This window comes from Strongyloides ratti, assembly GCF_001040885.1.
Source record: "Strongyloides ratti genome assembly S_ratti_ED321, chromosome : 2".
NCBI classification, from domain to species: Eukaryota; Metazoa; Nematoda; class Chromadorea; order Rhabditida; family Strongyloididae; genus Strongyloides; species Strongyloides ratti.
Window position 1 is genome coordinate 7,355,888 of NC_037308.1, and position 12,583 is coordinate 7,368,470.

The following is a 12,583-nucleotide window of genomic DNA, read 5'->3' on the forward strand; positions in this document are numbered from 1 at the left end:
AATTATTAATAACATTTAAAAATATTTAGAATTATTTAGATTTTTTTAATTTTTTTAAAAATTAATTAAAGTAACATGTACATTTTCGACTCAATTTTTATTCAAATTTAAAAAATTTTCCATTTTATTTGATTTAGTAAAAGTACTCTAAACAAAATATAATTTTTAATGTTTATTTATAAGTTGAATTAAAAAAAAAAAAGTTATTTCTGTTACAAATTAATTTTATCCTATATTTATAGAAATAAAATAAGATGGGAGTTTTTTTTTAACATAAATTTAATCATATGAAAACAATTTATGTGTATTAATAAAACAAATAGATTTTTGTCATTTGACTATTTTATTATTATAAAATTTTAATAATTAAAAATTTCTATCTAGTAAATTATTATCGTAAGAAAAAAGATTATTTGATAAGGAAAGACATATACATATTAATTATCAACTCTCAACATAATAATTATTAAAGTAATTATTGAAAAGTTGTGTTAAACATGCTTTATGGCACTAAAGTAAATTTGTTATATTAATATAATAATTTAATACTTTGCCTTTATATATATTTTTACTTTTTTTTTCCTTTTTAATACATATTGTAAAATTATTATTAATTATATGTAAATTTTTTTTTTTTAAATTCTAAATTAGAAAAATTTTTAATAGTAGTAATTAAAACAGATAGTGTTAATTGTAAAAACCTAGATAAGATTTAAAAGCATCTTTTTTGTTCTACATCTCCTCCTACTGTGATTACTACTTAAATATTCGTATAAAGTTATCATATGTTATAGCTACAATATGTTTATTCGTAGTTATATTAAATTTTTATTTCTTTTAATAATTTTATGTATTATATTTCTTTTACTTATAAATACTATGTATAATATTAACAATAAGGTATACCTTGATTCATCTTTGATAATTCCACATTTGCGTATAAATGTTTCATATAATATTAAAATTGTAACTATTGTCAATAATCTTAATACCAATAACTATAAAGTTGCCATAAGCACTATAAAATGTTATGCGGCTCATTTTAACTATGAATATTTATTAATTATAATTAAAGATGAAGATAATGTAAATAATAAATGTAATCAAAAAGATTTTATGTATAAAAGGCATTGTGTTTTATCTGAATATATGAAAGAAAATTTCAAAGACGGAGATTTAATTTTAGTTTTAGATGCGGATATTGGAATAATAAACCCAAGTTATTTACTTGAAACATTTGTTCCTACAAATAATGAAGAAATTATTTTTTATGAAAGAATTTTTAATCATGAAATAATGGCTGGTAGTTTTTTTTTAAAAAATTCAGAATATACAAGGCAATTTCTTTTAAATTGGTCAAATTATGATTTTAAGCATCCTATAAGTTTTGATGGTAGTGATAATGTTGGATTACATTATTATTTACTCAACTATATTCCTGTTGACCTTATAAAGAAAAAAGAAAAGTGTTATAAAATATGGGAACAGTCAAAAAGTTGGAAAGATTGTAGTGTTTTTGTAGCATGTATTAAATATATTATTAATAAAGCTTGTTCCAATAATAATACTTTATTAGGTGATTATAAAAACTATTATTCTTTAGATAGTGGAAAAATAAAAATATTAAAAAAAAATTCAGAAAAAAGATGGGTACGAGATATTTGGTTAACAGATTCTAAATGGGCTTTTAGTGATTTCATGTTACATGGACTTAAAATGAATACAATAGGATATATAGGTTTTGGATCATGGTATCTTCCAATAAAAAAAGATAGTTTCAATTTCACTCTATGTCATTCATTTAATTTTTTCAAAAATTGGGTATATTATAAAAATTATTTTACAACAAATAAACATATAAATTCCTTACTTAAGGCGATAATTGTTAAAACTGAAAACCTATATAAAAAAGAACTAGTTGAAAGTGGTATTTTAAATTATTAAAATTTGTATTTTTTTTATAAATAATTGTATATAAATAAAAACTTAATTTATACAAATAATTTTTTTATATTATAGTATAAAAGTATGCTTTATATTACAAGAAAATTTTAGATATTTCATTACATAAAATTGATCACGTATTTTGTTAAACTACTAAAATTCACACTAGAGATAAACGATTGTTATCAAACATACTTTTGTAAAATTTAATTTCAAATAATATTATAATTATTAAAATATCATACAATTCTTTTTATAAAAGTTTTTCTTATTGTTAGACCCAAGGTTAGGTGATCTTTGAATTTTATAATTAATAAATACTAATTACCTCGCAAATATATTAGATCATTTACTATAGGAAAAAAAATAAAATTCCTATTGTCTAAGGAGTAACTTTTTTTTTATATCATAGTAATGTTACCAAAAAGTAATATAATTTACCTCTTTTTTACAAATAACTTGTTTTTTTTTCTTAAAACGACATTGTGATTTAATGTATATTAAGTATAAACATTTTAAAATATAAAAATTCTTTTTTTTAACTTATCGTAAAGTATTGGTATAATAATATGCCTACAAAAGTTTCAGAAATAACTAGAAAGAATTGCATTAAACATATTTCAAATTCTCAAGTTAAATTAGAAATGCCACGAAAAAGAAATATTTCAAGAACAGATGGTCTTGTTAAGTGTAATAATGAAAAAAATAATTCCAAAAGAAATGACAAAGAGATAATAAAAAGGGAAAATGTAGTTGATTTTGAGTATCACATAAAACAGATTGAAACTATGAGAAATAAAATGGTTGCCCCAGTTGACACAGTTGGGTGTCATGCCTTAGCAGATAAGAAAGCAGATCCAAAAGTAAATTTATGAATGGTAATATTTAAGATTACATTTTTAGACATATAGATTTCAAGTTCTCCTTTCCTTGCTTTTATCTTCACAAACAAAAGATGAAATAACTGCAGGGGCAATGAATCGGTTAAAAAATTATGGATGCACTGTGGATAACATGATTATTAGCGACAAAGATACACTTGAAAATTTATTAAAACCTGTTTCTTTTTATAAAAGAAAAGCTGTAAATATTATTGAAATTGCAAAAATTATTAAAAATGAGTATGATGAGGATATTCCAAACACATTTGAAAATTTATGCAAATTACCAGGAATTGGTCCAAAAATGGCTAATCTTGTAATGCTTGTTGCTTGGAAAAAGTGTGTCGGAATTGCTGTGGATACACATATACATCGAATTGCAAATCGCCTTCATTGGGTTAATACAAAAGATCCAATAAAGACGGAGAAAGACATTGAAGATTTTTTACCTCATCATCACTGGAGTACTATTAATAAGTTATTCGTTGGATTTGGGCAGACGATTTGTAAAGCAGTGAACCCATTATGTCAATCATGTTTATTAAATGATGTCTGCCCTTCAGTAAATATTAAAAAAGAAAAAAAATAATATTTTTTTTAAAGATATAATTTAAGTAATTAATACAATTTTTTATTTTAAAAATTTTTTTAAGATTACAATAAAAACTAACTATAATTGAGTCACACTTTTCCAATGTAATTATCATATCATGAAAATATGTATTTTGTGTTTTATTCATTGTTATAGTTATTTCATTAAAAATGTCTACATTTTATCAAGAATATGATTATAGACTTTCTTCATATAATTATGGAACTGAAATATTAGGTGGATTTGCATTTCCTATCACAGAACCTATATTAAATAGTAAAAGAATAATATCTCAACGAGATCTCAATGTTTCCCAAAGAATTCCAGGATTAGAACCATTTTTACTTGGATTTAGTACACCTTTAGTAAATCGAACTATAAACCAAATCGGAGATTCTATGGAAGAAAAAACACACTATGTTGAAAATTCATTTCATACTACAACAATAGATTTTAATAAATATGAAAGAAGAAATGTTTTATGTGGTAATTAATATAATTTTTTTTAAAAATAATGTTTTAGGTAATTATAATGAAAGTGATAAACTTTTTTATTTATATTCAGTTAATGAATTAGGATCACAAAAAAAAATATATGAACATATACTTGAACATCATGAAGGTGAGCGTAAAGTAGAAATGCCTGAAATTTGTTTAAAAAGAAGGGATAAAATAAAAGAAATAAATGAAAAATGTGCAATAAGTATATATGAATCTCTTAATCCAATTATAGAAATGTCAATGTATGAAAATGATAATGGTCAAAATAAAATATGGTTAAGAAATACAAAAAGTTTAGATTTGTTTGATTGTAAAAGTAGGGAAGCTAAAAAAATTTATAAAGGTTATGTAAAAGTACTTAATCAAATTCCTTATATGCCTGATGAAATTTGTTTTACTGATTCATCAGGTTTTGCATGGTATGGTGAAATAGAATCAGCAAATTATATGAGAATGAAATTTAATGATCCTCTTATTAATCTTGTAACAACAGATTCTCCAAGAACTTTTTATGGGTCTAATAATACATGTGTTTATGAGTTTGATTATAGAGAGTGCAGTAATGCACAAGATAATATTGTTATACAGGAAAGTAATTTATTAAGCGATTGTTCAAGTAACGGTTATGATGAATCTCATGTTGATGGAAAGTCTTTATTTAGTATAAAATTTTTGATTTCACCTCCTGAGCATAGAAATAATCTTATTTTAGTTACTAATAGATTCTACGCCTTATTTGATAATAGATATTTAAGTAAACCAATTTTACGATTACCTCACAATATTTATGATGGTGGAGATTATGTTCATTTTTCACAAAAAGGAATAAAATTTAATCCCAGTTCAAATAGTGATATCAATGGCAAACTATATATGATTTATAATTTATCAAAAAATGTTGAACCAGGAGTTTGGTATACTGGTTTGTTTCATAATGAAAAAGAAAATATTTTTTCTTCTACAAATATAACATCTGAATTACCTAAATATGAAAATATTGTTAAATATTTTTCAAACAAAATACCCCGAGATTTAAGACATTATCACAGTAAACTTGATAATTTAACATATGGTGTTTATGCACGTAGTGTTTGTCACATAACCCGAGATGATAATTCAGAAAAAGGTTTTATCTTTAGATCTAATTCTGATGGTTCTATTTGGTATGATGTAATTGCTTTAAATGCTCATAATTTAAGTTATGATGAAGTTAATGCTACCACAATTAACACATGTAATAAATTTTGGAACAATCAAAGTGTTTTAATGGTAAAACATTATGTCGATTGTGTTAGGTTTGAAAAAACACAAGCGGTTAATACTCTTTGGAATTGTTTGTTTTATGGTTTTTCAAATAAATTGAAAAAGGATAAACCTCCATTCAATCAAGTTACATTAAAACTTCCTGAATTAAGTGAAATTAAATCAAAGCCATTAACATTAGGTATTACAAAAAATATTAAAGAAAAAACAAATTTAGATGGTCTAGTAAAACTAATAAAAGAAATGCCAGAAGAATATGAATTATCAAATATTGTATTAAAGAATATGAATTTGCCTGCAAAAAATAATTAATTTAATAATAAAATTGATAAAAAAATTTTATTAATTATTTACTGTTTGTTACAATGATTTTTATATACATAAAGTGTTAAAAGTGAAATTGACTATCATTATAGATAATTTTTTAGGCATAAAGTAATATTAAATAAGTACTCTTTGGTTATCTAAGGCATTATTGTTAATCAATTGTAAAAAAAAAAGTATATATCAAAACCAGTAAAATATAATTCTGAAAGCATTTTAATATTAAAACATTATTCATTTCCAAATCCTTCTGTCATTTCAATGGCGCTAGTCAATTTATCAACTAACTGTTCATATGAACGGTATGGAGGCAAATCAAGACGATTAAAACAAGTATGTGAGCGTGGTAACCAGTTTTCTTTACCAACTCTTTCAATACAAAATGGTTGTGGTCCAGTTGAACCTATTAATTCAGAAAAACCTCCAACTGGTACACGACATGTTCCTGTAACAAACTGTAACAATTTTGATCGACCAACTTGATCTAAAGATTTAACAAATTGCCAGAACCATAATACTTGTTTACTTTGTGGGGCATAATGTCTATAGACTGTGTTACGTTGCCAATCATCAACATCAATTTCTTGCATACCACATAATAATATTTCAAGTTCTCTTTCATCAAAGTAATGAAGCCATTGTAAAGGAAATACAGATGAAAATCCTGTGAAAAAGGCTTTTGTTTGTGGTTCAATACCACGATTAAATCTCCATTCAACAATTAATTCAAGATATTCTTCCTTGTTACTTTCATTAACTGGAATATCTTTTCCTCCTTCTTTTAATTCATATGTTTTTATTTCTCCTAATAATTCATAATCTACAACAAAATACAATTCCATATCACATTCATCAATATTATTATCTTTAATCCACATTAAAGAATTATAATACTCAGCATCTACACTTTCTAAATCATTTACAGTAATTTTTTTATCTAACATTTTTTTATAGAAAGGTAATGTAAAACCAGAGTAAATAAATTTTCCATGAAATAAAGCCATAGCTATAAATCTACCAATAAATTCAAAATACTTTAGATGATCAGGATTAACAAATGATGCTGGATTAATTTGTAAACTATAATTACTTCCTCCAGCATATTCAAATAAACAATACATTGGATTAAGTACTTCATGTGACAATAAAAAGAACCATTCACGAGCAATACCTCCATAATCAAGACCTTCTTCTCCACGAAATTGAATATATAAACGTCTTCTTAAATCAACAGCATTTTTGCGCATTATTTCAGAAAAAGATTCTTCAAATAAGTTATTTCTATTGACAGTAATTTTAACATGATTTGGTACACCATTTGATAAACATAAATATCTAAATTGTGCTAATTTCCATTTAAATGTACGATCATTATTCATATGAAGACCTTGAATGTATACAGGTGCAATAGTTCTTCCAGTTCTAGGGTCTTCATATTGTGTTACTTTTCTATTATGATCAATAAAGAATGGAACACCATCTTTAGTAAATCTCATTTCCCAACCTTGAGGTAAAGGTCTATCTAAAATTCCTTGAGTTCTAGGATCTTCCCATTGTGTTGTTTTATTAATATGATTAACAAAATATGGTCTTCCAGAAGTTGGATCTTCTCTTTTAGCCCAACCATCTGGTAAAGGTCCTAATGGATCATCATTATGAAGAAATCTATCTGTCATAGAAATAACAGCATTATCTCTATTGTTTTGCCATTGTTGATGGGCAGCAATTATTTCATCTGTAGGTCGTTGCCATGTAGTACTTTTACTATTATGATCAACATAATAAACTCTTCCCCTTGGATCTCTTCTCATTTCCCATCCTTCTGGTAACGGTTTATTTGATGGTCTTTCCCATGTTGTACTTTTTGTAGTATGATCAACATAATATTTTCTTCCTGCACCATTAACTCTTACCTCCCATCCTTCAGGTAAAGGTTCCTCTTCAATAATACTTCTATATGATGTATCAGTTGATGTTAAATTTCCATTTCTTCGAGTTATACTAGTACTAGGTAATTCACCATTAACTATGGCAGTTTCACTTCTCCTTCTTTTAACAATTTGTCCATTTAATAAAACTTTAATATCTGCAGAACGATTATCTCTATCACTTACAAGATTAATTGTTTTTTTTAAATCATTAACTATAAAAACAAATAAAAAAATAACTTATAAATTAATTTACATTTTCCATTATCGCTATCTTTTTTGATAAGTGAAGATACATTTATAGCTTTTCGTGCTATAATATCTTCATCACCTTTTTTATTACGTCCTATCAATTTAAATGTTAATATTGATGTATCTGTTAAATTAAATTGAAAAGACTCATCCCAAACAGGATTCATATTCTTAAATTGTAAGCTAGTTGACTTCCCTGCATCATCTCCATCACTTGTAATATTTATATACGTGTCAGGAGCTTTCGTAAAGATACCTGGTATACGAATTTTTCCTTGAATTATTTTTATGGTTAACACACCTCTAGCATTTCCATTAGAAACTGATTGACCACTTCCTGGCATCTATAATATTAAAATAATTAAAATATTTAATAAATATTGTTAATATATAATTTATACGTAAAAATTAAATTACAACAAGAATAATTTTTTTCCATTTTTATCTGCTTGTCACAAGCATAATTATAAAATCAATAACAATAATCAATATAAATATAAATAATTCAAATATTAAAATATTAAACTTCAATTAACAATAAAATTATTAGTTATAAAACAATTTTATTTCTAGATTTTATAAATAAACAAATATAAAAAATTTTGTACTAACATAATATTTATCTCATATTATACAAAATTGTTATCATATATCATTCGTGTTAGGACTACTGGTATTTTTGAGGTTCATGCATACAATTTTAAAAGTCCTATCCCTTAAATAAAATGATAAATAAAATTTTCTATCTTTATAATATAATAAATTGTAAAAAAAAAATAAAAAAAAAATTGAAATAATCTATATAATTTTTAATCAACGTTTAAGGGTAGGAATATTATTAACCAAATGATGTAAAGTATAAAACGAGCTTTCAATGTATTGTCAGGTTATAAAGAGTTAGTATACAAGACTGGTTTATAAGTAAGGAAATATAAATGTCTGGTCCTTTGAAAAAGAACAACTAACTTAATAAATTCTAATAAACAAGATCAAGTAAATTAAAGTATATATAAATACTTTTTTTTTTTATTAAATTAAAATTATATGATTTCAATTTTAATGAGATTTTATATTTGACATAATAAAAACTCAGTGAAATCATAAAAAAATAAATAAATAAATCAAATGATGTATCAAATATATATAACTACCTTATAAAGTATATTATATATAATGGGTGAATTAAAAATGTTAGAACATCAATAAAATGAATCATTCTCATGTCTAATGTTTAAAATATTTTTTTATCAAATTACTCTAAGCTTCTATTGTAAATGTTATGTTATCATTATAATGAAGGAGGAGATTAATGAAAAGTAATATGTACCAATATTTAATTTCTTTATAGAAATAAAACTTATTTTTTCCACTCTAGACCATCTTTGGTAGAATATGCATATAATTATAAGTTATTGTTTTAAATTTAATAATGTCAAATCATGGAACTAATGTTGATGAATTTTTTAAAAATTATGAAGTAAGTTTTTTTAATATCTAACTTAATATTTTTTTTAGCCTGAAGTAAAAAAATTAAGATATGATGAGAAAGGTAAAATAAATAGTGAAAACTCAAGTACAGATAAAATTTTATCAGCATTGGAGGCTGATGATAGTGAATTAGTTAATATTGATGATTCAGATGTTAGGAAAATGTTTTTATTGGTAAGTAAATCATTTTAAAATTAATTAATTTATCAAGGTTGAAAAAAATTTTCTTAAAAATCAAGAATTAAGAATTAAACATAAAAATGATCCATTAAAATTTCTTGATTCTGAGGTTGAATTAAATACATCTATTCAAGAATTAAATTGTTTGGTTACAGAAACACATTTGTATCCTATTATTGTTGAAGTAAAAGGCACAGAAATGTTAATTCAATTAATGACTCATGAAAATTTAGATATTGTAATAACGGTTATATTTTTGTTACAAGAATTGACTCCAAATTCAGAAGAAACTTGTGAAGATGAGGAATCTGTTGATATTTTGTTGAATTCTTTGGTTGAGCACAAATTAATTGAAGCTTTAGTGAAACAGGGGTTGGAACGTTTAGATGAAAATAAAGAAGAGGAATCTGAAGCAATTAATAATATATTAACAATAGTCGAAAATTTGTTATCTTTTAATCCAACTTTTGCTTTAAATTTTGTTAATGAAGGATTTTTTTTATGGATTTTACAGAGAGTAACAAAAAAAGGTGAAAATACTGGTAACATATTTTATATGGCACAATTGCTTGCACAACTACTACAAATTTCTTCTGAAGCTAGAATGGCAATTACAGATAATCTTAATGGAATTGAAGCATTACTAATAAAATTGTCTACTTACAGAAAGAGAGATCCTGTTGGAAGTGATGAGTTAGAATTTATGGAAAATTTGTTTGATTGTTTATGTGCTTCATTTTTATATGCACCAAATAGGACAACATTTGTAAATGATGAGGGACTTCAGTTGATGAATTTAATGTTAAGAGAAAAAAAACTTTGCCGTCAAAGTGCATTAAAAGTTTTGGCTCACGCTACAACATCAGAAGAGGGGAAATTTGTTTGTGAAAATTTTATCAAAGCATGTGGTCTATCAACATTATTAAATTTATTTATGCGCACTCCACCAAAAAAGAAAAGAAAAGATACAAATGCCGAAGAACATGAAGAGTTTGTCACTTCAATTTTAGATGCTTTACTTAGATATACTAAAAATGATGAAAGGTTAAAAATTTTTGAGAGATTCAATGAAAATAATTGTGAAAAAATTGATCGTTGTGTTGAGTTATTTGTAAAATATCAAGAAAAAATTAATAAATATGATGAGAAGAGAAAGAAAATCTTGTTAAAACTTGGTAATGATCAAGTTATTGAAGATCAAGATCAATTAAATACAAAACGTCTTGATCAAGGTTTATTTACTCTTCAACAGGTAACTTTAATACTAGCAGATACCTGTGCATATGGTTCAATAGAGTGTTCCAAAAGAGTAAGCAAATTATTTCAAATGAGATTTAAAAATAAAAAGATTTCCCAAAGACTTGTACCAATACTTGAGGAGTATTCAGAAATTTTAGGAGAAGGCAGTGAAACTGAAAGATTGAGAATCAACCAAATAATGTCAAGACTGTCTAAAGTTGAAAAAGAAATAGACATCTAATATTATTATTTTTTTTTTGTTATGTACAAACTTTAATATTTATATGATTTTTTTTTGTTCAATGAAAAATGCTGATAATATCATTTTGAATATCAGTATTATAATCTTAATTAAATGAATTTTTTTTTGTTTTGTGTAAAATATTTCATGTATTAAAATTTTTATGATGGAGGTTTCTGATATATAAATTTCTTTTTTCATCTATTTTTTGACCTTGAAGGAATGTTAAAATAATGTTACATTTTTCAATATTACATCATTTACATAATAATGCCTTCTGACGGAGTAAGTTCTATTTAAATTTTAGAAATATATAACTTTTTTTTCCTTAGCGTGAAGTCATTTCAATACATATTGGACAAGCTGGAGCTCAAATAGGAAATTCTTGTTGGGAATTATATTGTTTAGAACATGGTATTGGTAAAGATGGTTTAATGGATGATGAAATAAAAAATTCTCTAAAAAGTTATTCTTTTAATAATTTTTTTTCTGAATCAAGTCATGGAAAACATGTACCTAGAGCTGTATATGTTGATTTAGAACCTACTGTTCTTGATGAAATTAGAACTGGTGACTATCGACATTTATTTCATCCTGATCAATTAATTTCTGGACAAGAAGATGCAGCAAATAACTATGCTCGTGGACATTATACTGTTGGAAAAGAACTTATTGAGACTATTTCTGACAAAATTAGAAAACAAACTGAAAATTGTATTGGTCTTCAAGGCTTTTTTGTCTTTCACTCTTTTGGTGGTGGTACAGGATCAGGACTTACATCTCTTCTTATGGAACGTTTAAGTTTAGAATATGGTAAAAAATCAAAATTAGAATTTTCTATTTACCCAGCTCCAATGATTTCAACTGCTGTAGTTGAACCATATAATTCAATTTTAACTACACACACAACATTAGAACATTCTGATTGTTCATTTATGGTTGATAATGAAGCAATTTATGATATATGTCATAAAAATCTTGGTATTGAAAGACCAAGTTATGAAAATTTAAATCGTCTTATTGCACAAATAGTATCATCAATTACTGCCTCTTTACGTTTTGATGGGGCTCTTAATGTTGATTTGACAGAATTTCAAACAAATTTAGTCCCTTATCCAAGAATTCATTTTCCATTAGCAACTTATGCTCCTATTGTAAGTTCTGACAAAGCATATCATGAGTCATTATCAGTTGCTGAAATTACTGATGAATGTTTTAAAGTAGGTAATCAGTTAGTTAAGTGTGATATAACAAGTGGTAAATATATGGCTGTTTGCTTATTATATCGTGGTGATGTTGTACCTAAAGATGTTAATGCTGCTATTTCTGCAATAAAAACAAAACGAGGAATTAATTTTGTTGATTGGTGTCCTACAGGTTTTAAGGTTGGAATTAATTATGAACCACCTAAAGCTATTACAAATGGTGATTTAGCAAAAGTTAATAGAGCTGTATGTATGTTAAGTAATACTACAGCTATTGCTGGAGCTTGGAAACGTTTAAATAGTAAATTTGATCTTCTTTATAGTAAGCGTGCATTTGTTCATTGGTATGTGGGTGAAGGAATGGAAGAGGGCGAGTTTTCTGAAGCTAGAGATGACTTAGCTGCTCTTGAAAGAGATTATGAAGAAGTTGCTGCTGATAGTGATAGTAAAAATGATTTTGATGATTTTTAAAATATTTTTTTTTTAATAATTATTTTATAAAATTTATTTTATTATTATAATCATTTTATACAACTTTATTTTTT

General features: G+C 24.9%; 6 protein-coding genes across 6 annotated transcripts; 5 read left to right on the forward strand and 1 right to left on the reverse strand.

Annotated features, from left to right (window-relative positions):
• Positions 1-1,116: 1,116 nt before the first annotated feature.
• SRAE_2000234500 (Protein of unknown function DUF273 family-containing protein) lies at positions 1,117-1,944 on the forward strand (the record flags this gene model as incomplete). Its single annotated transcript, XM_024653404.1, has 2 exons — positions 1,117-1,821; positions 1,876-1,944. 2 exons carry the CDS (start codon positions 1,117-1,119, stop codon positions 1,942-1,944), a joined length of 774 nt encoding a protein of 257 aa, XP_024506884.1.
• Positions 1,945-2,513: 569 nt separating this feature from the next.
• On the forward strand, positions 2,514-3,414 carry SRAE_2000234600 (Endonuclease III-like protein 1; the record flags this gene model as incomplete). Its single annotated transcript, XM_024653405.1, has 2 exons — positions 2,514-2,807; positions 2,848-3,414. The coding sequence occupies 2 exons, from the start codon at positions 2,514-2,516 to the stop codon at positions 3,412-3,414; spliced, it is 861 nt and encodes a 286-aa protein (XP_024506885.1).
• Positions 3,415-3,587: 173 nt separating this feature from the next.
• SRAE_2000234700 (Hypothetical protein) lies at positions 3,588-5,493 on the forward strand (the record flags this gene model as incomplete). Its single annotated transcript, XM_024653406.1, has 2 exons — positions 3,588-3,903; positions 3,941-5,493. The coding sequence occupies 2 exons, from the start codon at positions 3,588-3,590 to the stop codon at positions 5,491-5,493; spliced, it is 1,869 nt and encodes a 622-aa protein (XP_024506886.1).
• A 242-nt stretch (positions 5,494-5,735) lies between these two features.
• Positions 5,736-8,029, reverse strand: SRAE_2000234800 (NEDD4-like E3 ubiquitin-protein ligase WWP2; the record flags this gene model as incomplete). Its single annotated transcript, XM_024653408.1, has 3 exons — positions 5,736-7,648; positions 7,690-7,941; positions 7,987-8,029. 3 exons carry the CDS (start codon positions 8,027-8,029, stop codon positions 5,736-5,738), a joined length of 2,208 nt encoding a protein of 735 aa, XP_024506887.1.
• Positions 8,030-9,114: 1,085 nt separating this feature from the next.
• On the forward strand, positions 9,115-10,833 carry SRAE_2000234900 (Beta-catenin-like protein 1; the record flags this gene model as incomplete). The annotated part of the gene is made up of 3 exons (XM_024653409.1): positions 9,115-9,162; positions 9,201-9,347; positions 9,385-10,833. The coding sequence occupies 3 exons, from the start codon at positions 9,115-9,117 to the stop codon at positions 10,831-10,833; spliced, it is 1,644 nt and encodes a 547-aa protein (XP_024506888.1).
• Positions 10,834-11,103: 270 nt separating this feature from the next.
• Positions 11,104-12,509, forward strand: SRAE_2000235000 (Alpha tubulin-like protein; the record flags this gene model as incomplete). Its single annotated transcript, XM_024653410.1, has 2 exons — positions 11,104-11,118; positions 11,166-12,509. 2 exons carry the CDS (start codon positions 11,104-11,106, stop codon positions 12,507-12,509), a joined length of 1,359 nt encoding a protein of 452 aa, XP_024506889.1.
• Positions 12,510-12,583: the final 74 nt, after the last annotated feature.